The sequence below is a fragment of the Haplochromis burtoni genome, unplaced genomic scaffold, assembly GCF_018398535.1.
Source record: "Haplochromis burtoni strain Fernald_Lab_line unplaced genomic scaffold, NCSU_Asbu1 Contig_438, whole genome shotgun sequence".
NCBI classification, from domain to species: domain Eukaryota; kingdom Metazoa; phylum Chordata; class Actinopteri; order Cichliformes; family Cichlidae; genus Haplochromis; species Haplochromis burtoni.
Window position 1 is genome coordinate 445,665 of NW_024582799.1, and position 20,020 is coordinate 465,684.

The following is a 20,020-nucleotide window of genomic DNA, read 5'->3' on the forward strand; positions in this document are numbered from 1 at the left end:
TGTAGGGTTGCTGCATAGTTTACTTAGTTCTGATCCAGATTAATGTTTCATGCTGCGAATCTTTTTCCTTAAACACTCCATCTCCATTTATATGCTGTAGGTTGTATTAATCATCAGTTTGTTGTTTAATTGTACTTAAACTATAATAAATTTGGTCTAAATCCAGCTTATCATCAGGTACTGTTATGGTGTATCTATGTCACACACACTGCACAGTGCAGGCTGGTGGAAACCTATACATAATCATACCGTACCACTACAAAGGCACACATAGATACATTACAGTGGTTTTTTTCTAAATATATATTATCATTCAAATCACTTGCCTGCCATGTGCACAAGACGACACCACGTTAAATGAGCGCTTACTTTCTAGTGATACAGTACGCGTTTACTGCAAAGCAGAGCGTTTCAAAGTCTATCACACAAAATAAGCGCAGAGAATAAAAGAGACAGGCGTGCGTTCATGTTGTTGTGAAATCAGGAGATTACTGTATTTCCAAAGGTATCTGCGCTCGGAGAGGGAAGGTCACATGACTGAGAACATTGCGGTCACGTGATTTCGTTTACCGGATTGTTACAGAAAACTTGTAATTAGAGGTTTGTGTTGGTTTGTACGTGACGGACGTGTCAGGCTTTTATTACAGCAAGTTAGGAGCAAATGTATCGCACCGCACACTAATATAAAACACTCGATCGGTTTGTTTCTATTTCTAACTTTCAACATCCCGGAACCTGTTCGGTCATAGTCACGTGACCGAAGAAGCTACAGTAGTCTGAGATTAGTTTGACGCTCTCTGTGTGGACTAGTAAGAGCACCAGAGTGGAATCATGCGTGGCCTCATCTGTGGACCTAAACTCGCCGCATGTGGGATCGTGTTGAGCATGTGGGGAGTTGTCATGTTGGTAAGTGTGGAGATTTTGCTTTGCTGCGTCGTTATGCGCCACTTAAATTCTTGTTACGAAGTTACTGTTCACTCAGTCACGTGATTCCAGTTTCTTAACATTATATATTTAAATGTGTCTGAAAACGGAGCCTTAACTCTTACATACACTTGTGTATGAGCCACGTGGGTTGAAATAAAGTTAGATTTTGAGTCCAGACTGACCCTTTTAAACGTAAAACGTGATGTGCATGACATGTATGCTGTTTCTGTGAAGGTGCAGAGACAGTGTCAGGCAAACACCCTGTTATACCAGCAACTATAACAGCAGATCTATGGTTTGACTTTTCTGAATCTCCCTCCCAGTGTTAGTAGAGGGCAGCTTAGGAAGCTCCAGTTAAAGAGTAAAGAAAGACTCGGTTTAATCCAATAGCGTATCAAATAGTCCTGTTTTGTGTGAATGTTTAGGAAGCATTGCATTTGTGTCAAAAACATGTCTGGATCATAAAGAGCTGGACCCTGCTGTTATGTTCATTACATTTGGGACCACATTACAAGTTACTCTGAGCCACTGCTTGACTAATATACCCCTCTCTGTCTCAGGCCTTGCTGGGCATCTTCTTTACAACAAATTCAGCAGTACTGATTGAAGATGTGCCTTTGACAGATGAAGACACATTTAAAGAGTAAGTCTTGTGCTATAACACATCACTCCAGATCTCTGCCTATGCAGCTACACTCTGGCTCAATACTGGTCTGTTTGAGCTGGACTGATGCACTGCATGTTGGTCATTCTGTTTAGGGTTAGTATCCTGTCAGCTGCAGGTATCCTGCTCCTGCAGAGACAGTCACCAATTATGCTTCAATTTTCTGCCTTAAATAGAAGGAATGAAAACAGACAGCAGAAAAATGCTCTTTCCCTCGTAAAATGTAAATGAAGAAAAGGTTAATGATGTTATTTGATATTGCTGTGTCTTTTGTAGAAACACGATTCTTCCTTGAAAGTTGAAATCTGCCTCAGCAATAAACCACAGGTCACCAAATCTGTCCAGCAGACGGGAAAGAGATCCTGTTTTTGAACACGATGCAGCGTTTGGCCTCCACTTAGCTGCTAATGAGCTAAACATGGACATTTTAAAAGGAATATAAATAGTAAAATGGTTCAATCTGGTCCAGAATGAAAAACAGGAAGTTTGGAATCAAAGAGTAGCAGAGTGACTTCCTCATTATCAGCTGACTGCAGGTTTCCAACTGTATAAACGCTCGTTTTAAAAGAAAACATCCAGATGAACAGAATCAACCTTTTGGGGGAGGGGTAGCAAATCTTGGGCTAAACGACCATCCTGTGTTTTTGTCCTGTGTTTAATAAGCCCTTACAGCTCAGTTGAGCTCAGTTTTTATTCGATAGCGCTAAATCACAAAAACAGTTGCCTCAACTCACTTTGACAAACAATCAACACAGAACTACATAAAGTGCAAGTGTGCAAAACTGGCAAAAAACCACCAAATTGTGCAACACCAGACAGAACAGAATGATGCAGACACAACGGTGCACATCAGTACTTCACATCAGACACAGAGCCTGGTCGTTGTGAGGGGAGTAGTCTTCCTCATCATCACGTCTTGAGAGTCAAACCGTGCGTAGAAGTTGTTCAGCACATCTAGTACGGAGGCGTCACCCTCACAGGCAGGTGTTGTCTTCCTGTAGTGGACTGGATGACTGAGAACCTTCACAGAGTCTTGGAGAGTCCGGGTTCCCCACTGAGCCTCTCTTTCAGCTGTACTTGCCCTCAACGCCTTTACTGCGCAAGTTGTTCTTGGGGCTTGGTGGGTGGGAATGACAACGGTATCCCCAATTTGATGTCCTGGCTCCCCTTTGCCATAGTGTTTGTGTTGTACCTCTTCAGTCTCTAGTTGCTTCTTCCAGATGATGCCCTTGGTTACAGAATTTCTAAACTACTGTAAATTCCAGTGAGCACTGGAGTAAATAATGTGGAAAGAAAATCATTCCACCATAAACCGGCCACGAGGTGCTCCCACATACACATTTCCACATACTTCATAAACTGAGGGAACAAACAATGTACAGAGACAAAATATTGAAGAAGAAATACTCAGAAACTTTGTCTGTGAAGGTTCTCAGTCATCCAGGTCATCGTAGTCTAAGGAGCTTGGAAAGAAAAGCGTCTGGACTTCTTCAAGTTGCTTCCAAAGTGGGAACAATGGCATTGAGGATGCCAATGTTCACATTTTGGACAGAGAGGACAGATGGTTTGAAAGAGGAGTGAAAGAAGCCATCTATGTCCACTGTGAGCGGCCATCTTTGAACAGAGGCGGTGGTTTACGACACCAACTGTCTGCCATCTATAATCCAGTTTTGAGATACTTCCCAGACGCCGAATGCCCACTCACATCCTGGGCCATCTGACCTCAGGAAATCACATGATAGGGTGGGGCCAGTTTCACAATGAGCTCACCCGAAACCCTGGCTCATGTGATTAGGTAGAGCAGGGGTGCCCAATCCTGGTGCTCGAGAGCTACCGCCCTGCAGCTTTTAGATGCATCCTTGTTCCCACACACCTGAATCAAATGAATGGCTTGTTATCAGGCCTTTGCCAAACATGATGGCATGCTGAAGAGATCAAACCATTTGATTCAGCTGTGTTGGAGTAGGGATGCATCTAAAAGCTGCAGGACGGTAGCTCTCGAGGACTGGGATTGGGCACCCCTGAGGTAGAGGATCATCAGGTGGTCCTTTTGTCCCTCTTTGTGGGGGATACACCCACAGAGCTTAAATCTGAGACTCTCCACCATTTGACCTTAGAACTGAAGACGCTTCTCGGATGAGAGGTGAAACGTCTTCAAGCAACTTAAAGAAGTCCAGATGCTTTTCTTTGCAAGCTCCTTAGACTCACAAACTTTGTTGCCATCTACCAGACAATGGATCCCAAACACACAGCCAAGGAAAGTCTCATTTGATTTCAGAGAAAGAAGAAGCTGCTAGATTAGCTCAGTCAGTCACCTGACCTGAATCCTACTGAAAACGTATGGAAATAACTAAAGGTCAGAGTTCATAGAAGGGGAACCTTCAGGATTTCAAGACCGTTTGTGTGAAAAAATGGACCAAAATCCCACCTGAGTAATGCACGTGACTAGTTTCTCCATACAAGAGGCATCTAGAAACTGTCCTTGTACGAAGTATTAAATATATTTCCCTGTGTCATTTCTCATTATAACACATAATTTAAAGACATCTGTGGTTTGATTTCTTTGCATGTATGAATGGGATGTGTTGTAGTTCAATAGCACCTTTAGAAATATATTTACATAGAACATGCGTGATGTGTTCAGTACTTGTTCATTCTGCTGTGTATCTGCAGTGACTGAATCATTCATGAGATGTGTAACTTTTCTTTTGCAATGTTTCTATTTTCTCAGTTTAAATCCACCTCACAGGGCCTATGACGTGTACCAGAAGGTGGGCTACAACTGCTTCATCGCAGCTGCTATGTATGTAGTGTGTGGACTGTTCTCCTGCTGCCAGATGAAGCTCAATAAGAAGAAGGTGAGTTAATGCTTCTGACTTTTTACCTTGCAAGGCACTTGAATTTATTTTGGGAGAATCACAGGATCTCGATTACAAGAGACTCCATCTTGTTAAGCTGTTTGCTCTTAGCCAAACAACGTTGTTCAGTTGAACAACTTGATCCAGTTAGTTTCTTTTGAGCTAGTACTGGAGATTGAGATGGGTCAGTCCATGAAAAATCCATAAATGCTTCCCATGTAACTGTCCCAGACATCAGCTTTAAAAAACAATCCCATGGAAAAAGACTTTCGGGCATCCTTGACGTGATTCTGGTAAACTGCCGGATGACTCAGGACGGGGAAGCATTGATCTACCCACACAGTATACACTGCAGAGGGGGCATTGCTGACTTCAGTTGAGAAATACTGAAAGAACCTCTTTATCCCGCTGACACGCCTTCCATAGAGGATGCAGAGTCTTTGGACGAGTGTGACATCACTGGGGGGTGACATCACTCAGGCAAGTTAAATTTCAAAGGATGAGGTCGGCCGAGTTCATGAAGCCTCTGAATGCTGGAGGCCTGTCTTGGTTGGCGCACCTTTGCAATGCTGCATGGAGATCAGGGGTGGTACTTATCGATTAAGAGACCGAGGTGTTGGTTCCCATCTTTAAGAAGGGGGTCCAGAGGGTGTGTGTTGGGGATCACAGTCATCCTTATTCCCCTGGGTAAGCTGGAGGAGGTGGCTGGGGAGAGGGAGGTCAAGGCTTCTCTGCTTAGGATGCTACATTCGTGACCTGGCTCTGGATAAACAGACGAGTATGGAGGGAGAGTTTGTCTGTTCTTCTCCTGCAGCCCTGCATGTCCTCTTTGCAACAGTCATGAGGTTCACTTTATCAGTTATTCTTCTTCTGCACCTTTCTTTTCTACTGTGTCCAAACAGCTCAACCATCTGTAACCAGCTGTACGTCCTCTGATTTTATGGAGATGATGGAAGACAACTAGTTCAAAATTCATTTGAAGAAGTAAAACAACCTTGATCACAGAGATATGAGTCATGATGAGTTTATGGTCTTTCTCTGGTTTTAAACGTTATTGAATGTATTATGTCAATTAAACAAATAGGAGGTTTATTTGAGGTCAAAGAGGAGGATTAACTATAGTTTGCTTTCTTGTTTAATTTATAAACTGATGGTTTATTGTATTTGCTACAGTTTCTCATTTCTGCTCCTCGGTGTTGTTCTTCAGGAGTATCTTGTGCAGTAGCGCCACCTGGTGGAAGGATAACCTCCCCGCAGCCCACTGACAGCAGCTGTGTTGATTCTCACCTGTTTTTTCTTCTGTCTCAGGATTTCGGGGACCTTGTCAAAGGGGACGAGGTTGGACACTTTGAGAACAAAAAGTAATTTGACGTGTTAATTCTAAGATTAAGCTAGTTCTACCTCTGATTACTGTGTTATAACTGTTTGATTACACTAGTCAGATTGAAATAAAAGCTGTAAAACACTTTGTGTACTTCTTAAATCAGAGAGTATGTTTGTAATCCTTATCAGTGACCATGTGACTGTGTTGGGAATGTTGATAATGAAATTAAATCATTTCTCTCAGCGTAGTTTGTCTGAAAGCGCCTTTTAAATCCTACGTTTACCTTTGGTTCCCTGGAGGACGTCCAGCTGTCTGCTGTAAGCAGACTTACTGTATCCACTGTGTTCTTCCTGTGGTGAGCGTCACAGTGACCCACTCTTTACTGTTACCTGATGAGTCATGCAGTAATCTTACAGTTGTACTGAAGCCACAAAGTACACACAAAGGCTGTAGCTTCATTTGTTTATTTCCCAACATTGTAAGCACATGGATATATCAGGATGTCTTGCTTTAAGCTTCATAATACATTTATATGTTTTAAGTAAAAAAGTTAAAACATTGAAGTTCTTCTGTCAAAAGTACTACTTACTGATTGCCCAGGATTGATTAAATGGAGGTAAACTTAACTTACCCTACTACAGAAGGAAATATCTGAACTCATATAATTAATGTGAACACAAACAATGACTCATCTCTCCAAACATGACTCATGCAGGTTTATCTCTAATCTGACCAGTCACCAGATCTCAAGCAGCTGGGAACTGACATGTCAGACACTTCATTTCACTTGCTCGCCCACTCTGCACATGACACATCAGTTCCAACTGTTAGTGGTTGAGATGCAAATAAAGAGCTTCCAGGAAATCCTGCGGCTGGAGGTGGAGCGAGGCATCGGCTGATGGTTTGAAATATGCTTGGGCAAGATACGAACCCAAGATGCATCCATCAGAGTACGAGTGAGTCAATATTAGATAGAAACACTTCAGCATAAAAAAGTGCTTATTTGAACGTGTGTGCTGTATAATGCTGCTGTGGGAGAGTAGAAAAGTGCTACAATAGAACCGCTCCATTAACAAAATATTTTTATAGTCTGTGTAAAGAAACGTTTTTCCCTCCTGATCATCTCCTGCGTCGTCTATTGTTTTGATTCATTTTTGGTTCATATTTAAAGAACAGAAAACAACCTCATATAACATAAGGACAAATTTCCAAACTTTAAGATTTAAGATAATGATCTAGACCAGTATTTACTTGTGCGTGACTTAACCAGTTAACCAATACCAACCTGTTATATGTCAGCTGGTTTATCTATGAAGATGTGATTGGTTAATTTCCTGCCTTTTATTTAAGCACACTTCTATGTGTTACTATGACCCTGATGAAGGCCACACGCCGAAACACGCCGGTCAGTCAATAAAGTTGTTCCCTTCTTTGAGTGTCGCTGGAGTCCCTGCACTGCAAAGATTCACTCAGCAGTCTGGGAGTATTTCTATATGGTGATGCTGTTTTCTATGCGACTGGGCAGGAGAAAAAGGTACTGCAGCTCCAGTCCTTCATTCTCAGTCAGAATGTGTTTCTCGATCTCCTTCAACTCCACCCTGAACCTGTCGATCACCTCCAGGGCTTTGGCCTCGGTGAAGTGGTCCTCCGTGTATCGGCCCAAAGGAATCTGAGCAGAAAAGACAGAAACAATGTGAACCGCAAGTAGCTGAGGAAAAAGGATCAATTCCATTTTTCATTACAAAATATCATTTATACGTGTTGCAAGACTTAATGCTTCCCTGCATGTCTCGCTGTCTCCTCCATCTTAATGAAAGGCAAGAAAATCCCCAAAGAATAAGTAAAAATAAATATTCTGTGGTGCTGCAAGGTAAAAAAAATCAACCCATGCTATAGAAATGCCATTTTCTTTATTTAAGACGAACTGAGGTGACATGTTGTCTTTGAAATTCCTGCAGTTAAAGAAAACGTATATGATTGTTAAATATTTGCATTATGTTTATAAACATAAACCATTAGCAAAGAACAGATGGCTTGAGTAACCATGATATACACGTATCAGTAGATACAGTGACTTTAGTGTTATTGCATCTATTTATATTAGTTATTTAACATAAATATTGCTGACATTTTTATTTCTGTGTAAAACTTTTGAATGTTCATATTTTTAACCGATCTATCGCTGTTATCGCTGTATATTACGTGTATATATCACTTATGAACTGTATGGGACACAGTATGGTGAGCAACTTGGACTCACTGCATCTGGCTGTGCTCGTCCCAGATGCCATGTGATGGCCATCTGTACACAGGACTGGCTGACATCAGGAAGCGTGGCCATAATCATATCCATGGTAACAGCATCTTTGTCTGTTGGTGGCGGTTGTCTCATGGTGCAGGGGGTGTTGGGAACCCAGGCACACCAGTCAAACTAAAAGGAATCAGAGTAGAGAAACGTTTGCTGTACCTCCGTGGTATCATCTTTTCTTAAATAAGTCGCCCCAACAAACCAACAGTGTCAGTTTCTGCACCTCAGTGCATCTTGTGTAACAGTGTCGACTGTCTTGTGTGTGTGTTCAGCACCTGTCCGTTGTTAGTTGCAGCATGCTGGGCTGTGCTTGTGAAGATAGCCACTGCCAGCAGTGTGCAGAGTTCCTCTCTGCTGCTGAGTTTACTGGGCAAACCTGGAACACATGAACCATTAAGTGGATACACAGGATACACACTTACAGGATATCCTGCCGAGAACTTCTGCTAGCTGGAGGAGGTGTGTCTGTAGTCTGAAACTATGAAAGGAAGGATGTGACACAATTGCTGCCTCGTGCTGGCAATCGCTTTGTTTTTATAATCTTGTGCAAATATATGTGAGTTAAATTTCACCTGGTCACTTGTTTTTAAATTCAATTAACAAACCAACTTGTGAATTCTACATTGCAGTACATTCATGTTTTGAACTTAACTGTATATAGTTACAGATAAATGATCAAGTGAAAGAGAGTTGGAGACCAGATCCAGACTGATTGTTAGCCATCAACACTCGTCAACAACAGTTAACACGAACGGTGCTGTGCGAAGTCTTGAACGCCCCTCATTTACTTATATCTTGGTAGGAGAATGGGGAACAGGTCCAATGTCCAAAAGTTGATTCTGTTCATCTGGACGTCTTCAGTGGGAGAAACGTTTCGTCATCACCAGGTGACTCCTTCAGTCTCAGCTGACTGCAGGTTTCAACCTTATAAACAGGACATTTGCATAATGACTGAAACCAGCCCACTGAAGGAACAATGAGCTGGGAGGTCAGTTCCTTAATCTTAATTATGCAGATTCTCATGACCATTGATCAACAACCACTGATCAATGTCCATGAGTCCCATTCACAGAGAGCTGGGGAATGGCTGCAATCTCTCACCTTCTCAACACAATCCAGGGTGTTCTGGATGTGGTGTTCAGAGCTGCCCACCAGCGGGTTGAGGATCGAAGCCAGAAACTCGAGCTGACTGAGTTGATTGTGCAGACAATCGGTCATAAAGGTGCACCCTGTTTATGTATCGTCAGTAAACCATACAGCCTTGGTGTAGACTCCCATGGGTACATCCTGTGGTATGAGGTCCGCTCAATAGCCTTGTCCTGTTCTAACTGCTTCAGACAGTCTATCAGCCTCTTCCTGGGTCTCGTTTCAGGGGCTCATAAGTATTTTCGTCGCTGAGTAGTAACAACATTTTCTCATGATAGTCTGTCTGGTTTAGCAGAGCTGTGCACCTAACGGACATGTATTGCATGGCGTCCCTTCCACTGAGACCAGTTTAGAGCAGTAGATGGATCAACTGAAGGGCCAGATGCATCTCTCAGGTCTTGTGTCACATCATCATATTATCTATATATAACATATATGGATAATATCTTTATCTCTCTATATATTATATAAATAAAGATAATATCTATATATAATATATTTCTATATGATATAGATGTATATTAGATATCAAGATTAGATAGATCTATGTAGATATATCAGGGCTGTCAGGCCTTCGGTTAGACACTCCAGATGATCAACAGCTGGTTCATTTGTGCTGCCAGGCCCTCATGGAGTGCAGTCCAGCTCTTCATGCTGGAGACTCTTGGATGTCTTCCACTGGTGGTTACTGGATCCTGTTCAGAGAGGTTGCTGTGGTCTGCCCTCAGATCCTCTAACCACCGAGCTTTGCTGTTATGGGTTGCGTCCTGCTCCCATATGCTCTTTGGAGAACTTAAGATTAAGTTTTTATTGTTTAAATCTACTTTTGTCTTTAAACATTTTAACACTTTATGAAAAATGTAATAAATCTTTTAAACCAGCAGTGAGAGCGTAGTATCTCGAGAAAAACTTACCTTCAGACCTAATGACATTTTAAGCAATCAATAAATGAATAACTTACTGTACATGTCCAGGTGATTACATTAATAACTGACCAAAGTTGGGGAGCTCTGTGAAGCCTTCCTCCGTGATGTCTCTGATCCAGGCCTGAAGCTCCAGGTCTTCTTGCACATCATGGTCTGACTGGTAGTACAGGTTTACCATACTGGAGACAAAACTGGAGCAAAGGTAAAAACTTTGTAGTTATTTATAGTTTGTATGTAGTATGGACATTCAGAATGATACTCAAAACATGTAAAAATATCAGGCTTTAGTAGTTTTTGCTGGTGTTGTCTTTGATTTCCCCTGATCACTGGGACACACACACACACACACACACACACACACGCACACACACACGCACACACACGCACACACACACGCACACACACACACACACACACACACACAATAAAACAGCATTAGCTCAATGAAACATGAAGGAAAGTTTACTCATTGTGATGAAAATATTCATAAATCATGTTAAAGTACAACATAGAAAAGATGAAATTGTGATGAAGTGATTTTAGGGTTTAAACTATGTTTCAAATCGTGTTGAAGTTTACAGGATGAGAAGGCGTGGCTGGACATCAGGTGATTAAATGTCATCAGTTATGATTGGATGTCACTGTGACGTCAGAGCTCATCTCAGGTGTATATGTTACGTGTTTATACACCTCTTTGTATTTAATTATTGATTTGCTTCTGCTGGAGGTTTCTTCCTGTTGAAAGGGAGTTTTCCCCACTGGCACCAAACTGTGTCCTCATAGGTCATATGATTGTTTGGTTTTCTCTGTTTTCTTATACTTACAATATAAAGCCATTGTTAAAACTGTTGTTGTGATTTGACACTATATAAATAAAACTGAATTGAACTTGACTGAATTTGTCATCCAGACAAAAAGAGGGGAGAGATGAGGACCTGGTGTCCTGTAAGTTTTATGCAGAAGAGATGATAGGCTCTTCCCTTTGTCTTCTGTGACATAAGCAGTTCAGAAGATTGGATCTAAGAATTCCCAGTTGGATTATCCAGCAAATGTGCCAGACGGATCAACTGCTGCCTGAACTATGGACTTACAATTTGGTTTTTTCTCTCCTCATTTTTGCCGTGTTAGATTATAAATTTAAGAGAATTCGGACTTCCAAGGAATTCCCCTGTTTTCCAGTGAAGCAGTAAAGGTAAAAAGCTGAGTACTAATAGATTAGAAACAGCTCGTACAGGTTACGCCAGCCTTTTAAAGTAACAGACTGGGGGCTTAGTTTTCCAAACCACTGAATTAAACCCAGTCGTAATCCAAGAGCACTGATCTAGAGCTGCCACCGCAGGCCTGCAAGGCTGGGCCAGTTTTGAATCAGAGTAAGCAGTGCAGACATCTGGAGAATAGAGGCAGTTAGAACTGGCCATCAGCTCTATCCGAGCTCTGCACCGCCTCCTGGGTAATCCTCATAGGATCAGAGAGTGGACTTTTTAAACACAGAGTTGATCCACACTTCCTGCACTCAGGTGCTGGTTCCACAGATCATCGGTACCTTGTAGAACTACGCAGGAACAAGGACAACATGCGTACTCTCTAAGCCACCAGGTCTACCCACTGCACCGCCGAATAAATCACACCCAGTGGTTGCAGCAAGCTAGCACACCACAAGCTTGCTATTGTACCTGTGTATGGCCTCCCACAGCATCAGACTGTGGTCTTTGTAGAAATAGTTGGGGAGCTGAGACACTCCTCTGTCACAGAAATCATACAGCGGCTGAATGGAGCGGTAGGTCAACACCTTGTACTCCCTCTGGGCCAAAATTAACAGGCCATCACCACCTGTAGACACAACCTACACAACATTTCAGGAATATTAGATCTGAATATTGAAGAGCTCAGTAATACTAAAGCCAAGCGTGCTGTGGCATACTCGTTTGAAGATGCCATTTGCAGAGATGAGCTGAGTGCGCCCCCTACAGTTGATCTCTAGAGTGTAGCGTAGATGAGGAGCCAGGAGCTGCAGGAAGAAAGAGAACATTTTGATTATTGTTGGAAATTTAGATTCTACTGGATTTATGTTGCAGAAAGGAAATTACAAATGAAGGCTTCATGTCTTTGCTTTTAAACCAATTCATATCAGATAACAACTATGACCAACAGTGAAAGTGCTGAATAATACGACTTATATTAATATTTACCTTGTAAATGGGGTGTACAGCAGGCAGCTGTCTCAAAGTGGCCACACAAAACACTTCTACCACCAGGTGAGTCCTAAGTAGGTGAGACAGGAGCTGGAATACCTGGAACTCAGAGTGACGCACCCACATCTTAGCCAGCAGCCAGGCCAGAGGGGGATCGCTGGGCAGGAATATGGGCGTGTCCCGGCCTGGAGTCTGTTCAAGCTGAGAAGGTGAAAGAGACTATTGAGCTGTGGCCCAAGAGGTAGAACGGGCTGTCGCTTAGCTTGTATAGCCAACACATGGCTTCAGAAGCACCGTGTCAAGGCTTGGTTTGTCTGAACAGAGTCACATGACCGAAGCTTCACCGTCGCTGCTTCAATACCTGATTCTGTCGTTTAGAAAGAACTGAATCATTGGCGGTGAGTTTGTGCGACAGAGCAAACCGGTGTGTGACGTAATGACAGACATGGAGCCGGCGAGGAAGAGAGGACTTTCTACCTGCTCCCAAATATAAACAGGTCATAACCAGTTCTACCCCCAGGTCTCAAACGCACATAAGAAATAGACTAGACATGCCGTTATAAATATATATGTTGTAGTATATTATATATAAAAGTACATATCCACTGGTTCACTACACAACCAGACACCTTACAGCACAAGCATGCTCCCAGCTTATAATAAGACTCTGCTGTATATTATTATACATAGTGTGTTTTATTATTTTTATCACAAGGCCACAAGCATGGGGAGAACAAATAGACCCAACATTATTTTTTTACCCCCAAAAATACATGTTCAAAGCACCACGACAGCCTGATATCACACAGACCTGTCAGGGTGTACCCCGCCTCTCGCCCTAAGACAGCTGGGATAGGCTAATTTAGTGAGTTTACTCATTATCTGCTGTAAGGTGTGCGCTTAAGAGTTATAACAGGAAGTCAAGTACAAAGTCAAGCTCAGGACCTTTTTGTGGTGGGTCAGTAGTGCTAATCACCCCACTGTGCTGCTGATAAAGTCCCAGTTAATGAAATTTGTCCCTGTGCTTCTGTGCATGCATGTAAACAACATACCTGTATAGCAATAGGTATAAGTCCTTCATCTGGGTGTTGGTACAGGAGACAGATAGGAGCAGCGATGTACTGAGGGTGTCCCTTGATTGTGTTACTGGGAATCCCATCCATGATGGCATAGTCTAACAAGTATATGTTTCCTGCCTGGACAAGAGTGTAAAGGAAATTTAAGATATGATGGCAAGCATGCAACAGAGACCATGAAATAAACACCAGCAGTGAGACAATAACAGCGTCTACATTTGTGCCGTTCCTTTTGTTTTATTGTAAAAACCAAAGTAGTGCTTTTTCTCAACCTTCAGTTCTTTGTTCAAGTTGGTCCTGCCAGCCATAGAGCGCTGCACCATATCTGCAGTAACAGGGAGGTTCTCCGGCAGCTTTTTGCACCTCTGGATCATCCTGGGGTTGGAACCATTTAGACACTGGTAGCCAAAGAACCAGTCCTCCTTCCAGTGGTTCATACAATACTCTGTTGTATACACACAGACACACAGAGCATCAGGTGTCTGTCGCTGTTCAAAGGCCTTTGGAACAGAAAGTACCGCCGCAGAGATCAAGTTCAGCCCTGCCACTGATTACAGTGGAAGGGAGAGAGAAATAATGTGCTTGATCTGAAGTGAATATTACCCACATGCTTTTACGGATCATCTTCAAATTTTACAACAATTAGAAAGTCAGAATAGAACAAGGAGAAAAGGCTTTTAAATAGGCTGCCCTCACTGTCTGCAATAATCTAAAGAGGGAGGTGAAAGTGGCAGAACTGGTAACGATGGGAAAGTTGATAGCAACAAACTTCTCTGGCACAACTTCACCCACTCCCAAGGTGCATGGAGAAGACAAAGATCTGATGACGTGGAGACTCCAGCACCACTAAGTATCAGGGAACAACTTTATCAAGTGACGGCTTGTGGGCTTCACCAGGTAAGGGAACGTCAAACAGTTTGTGTTTAAATAAAAGTGGGCAACAGGAAACCAGTCACACCTTCACAGATAAACCAGCTGACCATTTCACATTTAACAAGGCGGTAATGGCTAATTGGTCCAAATAGGTTCTGGACTGAACCACTACAGATTAAAAGGTCAGAAGATGTAGCTTAACTGTTAACCAATCAGACAAACCACCTCGTTAAAGCAAACTGGTCAGCTGGTTTATCTGTGAAGGTGTGATTGGTCCACTTGGATTTTTTTCTCTTTCCTGTTTTTTGTTTAAACACAAGAGAGACTCTTTTGGATCTGCTGCCAAGGAACATCAGCGTGATCCCTCAGGAGATCTGATCCAGCTGCCTACTGATGCCACTGTGGTGATTACCACTTTTAAAAGATCATTTTTTAGGTAGCATTTTGAATTTGCATGAAACTACTATTAAAGCTGTTGTATGCTATGCTTTTTTTACTCACCCGCTATGGGACTTTTCAACTTCCAGAAGATACGTTTGAAATCTTCAAGGTCATCCCAGGACTTCCCAAACCAGATGGTCAGCTTCTTCAGAGATAACTCCAGCAAACTGAGGAGAGGAAATGAGGCGTTTGTTGTTTTAAAATCAAATTTGTTACAAATGTGTTGAATCATAGAGTGTGTGTACCACCTACGCGTAATGTAATGAATGTTCAAAGTCACTCCGCTTCTCGTTGTCAAAGCGGGCGTCTTGGGGTAAGTCTGCTTCTGTTTCAGCATCAACACATCTGGGAATCCCTGGAGCCCACGTTACCCATCTAAGACAAAAATATCCAATGCTTCAAATCTGTGTTGTTACAGAATGTCTTTGGTCAAATGTGGCTTGTAGTTTGTACAGTTTAAAGGGTTTCATACACCATAAATGTGAGTCCCTACCTGTAAGTCTTCTGTCGCTCCTGCAGCTCTGTTCTCCTGTGTTCCAGCAGCTGCAGTGCAGAGTCACCTGTCAGCGTCTTTGCTACAGGAGAGACAGGGAAGTACAACAGCAGACACTTGGAAGTTATACCATCACATTATAGAGTAGGGCAGCGATACCGATGAAATCAAGCACTAAGAAAAAGGGTCACACATGAGATAACTGAAGGAGTTCTGCTTATATGTAACACCGGAAATATATCTTCTTGTATGGTCTGACGCTTACATAATGAAAGTCTAAGCGGAACCTGTAAACAAATATGATGCAAATGGAAAGCAGGCACAGCAGCCCAGCGTTTCACCGTTTTTGCTGAAAGACACAGGCCTCATTTACACCTCGTGGTCTTATCTTGATTATATTATCTGATACTGTGTCTATATTTATGTCTCAGCTGCACATTTCTTAGGCGGTGATGGCAACTTGTCAACAGAGATGATGTGCTCCAGCTAAAAATCTGAATCACTGATCATCATTATTACAGCAGCTGCTGCTCTGTAGTTTTTGCTGAGCATAGGGGCAGGTTCTAGCTTGGGTTTAGAGCACAGGTGTCGGACTCCAGGCCTCGAGGGCCGGTGTCCTGCAGGTTGTAGATGTGTCCTTGATCCAACACAGCTGATTTAAAGGCTAAATGACCTCCTCAACATGTCTTGAAGTTCTCCAGAGGCCTGATAACGAAGTAATCATTTGATTCAGGTGTGTTGACCCAGGGTGAGATCTAAAACCTGCAGGACACCGGCCCTCGAGGCCTGGAGTTGGACACCCCTGGACTCGAAGGTAGTACAGCAACAGCTACACATCCCCAGTGTGCTCATGCATGGGTGGACGAGTAGCCTTAGATAGCCTTTTAATCTCACCACCAACTGCTTAATGTGGTAAACTGACTGGGACTTTTAACCTAACATTCACACACTGATGGATTTATCAGGTGCAACTTAGGATTCGGTATCATCTACTAATCTGCTGCTGGTTTGTTCTGCAGCTCCTCCTGTCTGCTCCAGCCCAAACTATCCTTGGACAAGATACTGAACCAAGTTACTCTTAGATGCATCCATCGGAGTATGCATGCGTGTCAATGGGCGATTGATGCATGGTTTATAAAATGCCACATAGGAATCAGTCTTGTACTAAAATAGAACCTGCATGGCTTTAAAGGGAAATTTGCATCTTTGCTCAAAATGACCTCAGGCCTTTTACACATGTAGGCATTGAAGGCAATGAAGGAATGAGACTCTTTCCTACCGGTTCCTTCTCGTATCTCCATCTTGACATCGCCTACAAACCATCGGTAACAAGGGAAAGTCAGCACTTTACCTCCATCTGGAGGCTCTACAGTGACATATTGACAAAACCAGTTGTCTTCCACCCAGTATCTTTGTTTCTCTAGTCGGACCAGTAGCACCGAGCCTAAAGGTGAAGGACTCGTCACCTTATACTGGTCAACCTGATGGAAGAATAGAGGAAGAGAAATACAAAAAAATGAGGTACTTTCTATCTCAGACTGACGCTGAAAAGCTAGTTCATGTTATTCTGTCAAGTTGTCCTAAAAACTACTTAAAATGTCCTGAGCTGATCGAACCCAAACTACACTTACTGCTCCTCGACAGAAATCCAGTCCAGGGTTGTCGAGTTGAGTGCGCTCGCTCTCCCCGTTCTCCCCCACAAGCGTCAGATAAATGTAGTTGTTGGTGCCTGAATACTCTGAAGTACCAGTTGCTACTGTAACAGTGTAGACTTCCATCTAAGAAGACATGAGTCATACATAAGTGTTCAGCTAGCAACATGCGTGCACCTGAATACACAGGAAAAACAAACTTGCAGCTGTCTTGGCTCAGTGACGTCACCATGGTTAGTGGAAGATGTCACAGCACCGTGCTTCAGAGGGAAAATGAAGGGTGTAGCAATAGGAAGGTCTAAGTTCAAAGTCACAAGGCTTCTGTTTTTTAGCCCTTTTTTCGACTCTTCAAGTTTTTGGCTTTCTTGTCATGATTGGAAAGTCGGAGCTGCAGAGCTGAGTCTCTGATTCTTTGCTTTAAATCTGCCTGCAGACAAACAGAAGCTTCATGCATGTTTCAGCTATTTGTATTTATCCTTTAGCCCAGCTGCCATTTCTGTGACAGCTCCTGTTGGGACCTCATCACCCAACATTAGCATGTGTCATTTGTGGGGTGGCTGTAGCTCAGGAGGTAGAGCTGGAAGGTTGGAGGTTCGATCCCAGGCTCCTCCAGTCTGCATGCCAAGTATCCTTAGGCAAGATACTAACCCCAAGTTGCTCTCTGATGCATCCACTGGAGTATGAATGTGTGTGAGTGTAGTTAGAAAGCACTCAGTATAGAGGTAGTGCTTGTGGACTGGGTGAATGTGGCGTGTTGTATAGAGTGCTTTGAGTACTCTGGGAGAGTAGAAAAACGCTACACAAGAATCAGTCCATTTGCAATAAGTAGCATTACCCAAACCAAAACTCTTTTGCAAGAGTGTCCTGGCTTCACACTTGCTGAGAGGCAACAGTACTAAGCATTGAGTCACCATGGTGACTGACTATGTTTTTATTCTCCGAGCTGTGGATGTAATCGTAGAGCTGGAGTAGATTTGTGTGGGGTTTTTAATAAGCAGTGTTCTCGGATGTTATATATGATCACATTTGCATCTTATACAAAGTCCACAAGTTTCTCCAGGAAATCAGGTATTTTTGGCGATTTTGCATGCAATGATATATGATGCATTAATATATAAGAGGAACCAAACTCTTAAAAAGATCACGCACTCTACAGCTCAAACTGAGTGAACATGTTTTCTAATTATTTAAATATTAACCCTAACCAAATGTTCAAACCGCAATGGTGCAAATGTAGCACATTTCATCTTCACACACACATGCACGCGTGTGTTCCTGTCCAGCTATCTTTGTGACACACAAACTGGTCCTCACAAATTCCCTCACTAAGATCCTCATTAAGATAGCTGAACGTGCGCACACAGACACAGGCATTAAGTAACCATTTCCTTTGGTGGTATATATTTCAACACAGTTAATTTTTTTTGTATCTTATCAAATCCCAACAACAGTCACTTCAGTCTGTTGCTGCATGCAGACCCTACAATAATAAAAAGACGTTACTGGTAAAGAGCCTCCTGTGAGATGAGTGATTTATTTTTCCTTAAGGAAAAGTTTGAACATCTCAACTTCAAGCAAACTGTGTGTGTTACACCTCTGACTATCAATATGCATCTACAGATAATGCAATCAACAACACGCTACAGCTTCATTTAGAATCCAGACACAAGCGTTTCCTCACCGCAGCTTTTCTGTGTCACTGTCAGGTAACAACGCCTCCCAGCTCCAGCTACTCAAATCTCTGACACCGAGGCGCTGCGCTCGTCTCTGCTTTTGAAATATTTGCTAACATTATAATCAACTCCTGACACTGACAGCAGTATACTGTGATAAATCAGTAGTAAAAGTATACTGAGTGTTTGTATCAGCCATCTTTGTGCAAACTAACCAAACCTTTGCTGTGTCAACATAAACGTTTTTTAAATGAGAACCTTTTTGTTTCTTTTGTACTTTGCCTCCACATCTGCACAGAAAACCGAGTATGATTAGTGTAGGTTTACTGCTTCCTGTGCATATACACAATTAAATCTTGGTTGATTCCCTGTACAGACAGAATACTGTTCATACACTAAACAGTATACAGTCACTATAAAGGTTAAATTCTGTAAATTAATCTTAGCATCATTAACTTGAATACAAACCCGACTCTGACCATGAGCACCACAGCCATACTTCACCACTCCTGACCTGTTTATCTTGCATTGAACTATCTTGTATTTGAAAAACACAAACACAACTCTCTTGGTTTTGGATGAAAAACACAACTTACATGTTTTGACACACAGATCGAGTGTCTGATTTTAAAACAGCCTCCCACCTGACCAGGCTGAGGTGAGGCGATAGCATTCATAGATTCTCTAAGCAGAAAGATCAACGCTTTCTTTGTCCTCTGTATTGAATGCCGCACTTTGTATTCTGTAACTTTTCCTATTACATAACCCATGCAGATGATGTATGGCGTGATTCAGAATGAACTACCGTTGCTGCTGCGTGTTAAAATAATACAATCTCGCGCACACACTCTTGCGTAAAACACTTGCGTAAGTTGTCTTGACCGAAACAATTTCAGCTGACTCAGTCACGACATTCCGGTACTTCAGCAATAATATTATTTTTCACATATTTAACGAGACAACAGGCGCGTGTGATGTTGAGCATTTACTGCGGCGGTTTATATGAAAGCTGAAAAACTAATTTGTTCCCCAAAACAGCTTCTGTTGTTTTCTAATGTTGCTTTTGTCAGTGGCAGCGTGTCTGACGACACCGCGATCACAGGCTGGGCAGCGGAGGCTCTGACAGGCAGCTGTGATGGTGATAATCTGGAGTTTGGAGAAGACAACAGAAAAAGACCCACCTTAGTCCCGCGCCGTGTTCACAGTGGACTGTCGCTTTGGTGGAGTGGAGTGTCCGGTGGCTGTCGGGTGACACGTCCTTTTATTCTCTCTCTCACTCTCTCTCTCTCTCTCTCTCTTGCTACACTCGTTTTTTTCTCTCAGCCTTTCTGTATGAGACGAGCACTACTCCTGTGGTCAGTATATTTAATTATCAACCAGCCAAAGACTCAGAAACACTAAGCCTCGTCCACCCCAGCTGTAAACTCAGAAACCAGTCTTACTTGTTATCATCTATCGTCCACCTGG

General features: G+C 42.6%; 2 protein-coding genes across 2 annotated transcripts; one reads left to right on the forward strand and one right to left on the reverse strand.

Annotated features, from left to right (window-relative positions):
- The first annotated feature begins 580 nt into the window (after positions 1 to 580).
- On the forward strand, positions 581 to 6,020 carry LOC102309080 (ribonuclease kappa-A). Its single transcript, XM_005945402.2, has 4 exons — positions 581 to 906; positions 1,488 to 1,570; positions 4,323 to 4,449; positions 5,657 to 6,020. The coding sequence occupies exons 1-4, from the start codon at positions 832 to 834 to the stop codon at positions 5,672 to 5,674; spliced, it is 303 nt and encodes a 100-aa protein (XP_005945464.1). The 5' UTR covers positions 581 to 831; the 3' UTR covers positions 5,675 to 6,020.
- A 127-nt stretch (positions 6,021 to 6,147) lies between these two features.
- alox12 (arachidonate 12-lipoxygenase) lies at positions 6,148 to 19,843 on the reverse strand. Its single transcript, XM_042213367.1, has 15 exons — positions 19,735 to 19,843; positions 16,860 to 17,006; positions 16,508 to 16,709; positions 15,229 to 15,310; positions 14,988 to 15,110; positions 14,796 to 14,902; positions 13,694 to 13,866; positions 13,398 to 13,541; positions 12,343 to 12,546; positions 12,075 to 12,161; positions 11,827 to 11,996; positions 10,223 to 10,344; positions 8,357 to 8,457; positions 8,034 to 8,204; positions 6,148 to 7,442 (listed from the first exon to the last, which is right to left on the reverse strand). Exons 2-15 carry the CDS (start codon positions 17,004 to 17,006, stop codon positions 7,263 to 7,265), a joined length of 2,013 nt encoding a protein of 670 aa, XP_042069301.1. The 5' UTR covers positions 19,735 to 19,843; the 3' UTR covers positions 6,148 to 7,262.
- Between the last annotated feature and the right edge of the window lie 177 nt (positions 19,844 to 20,020).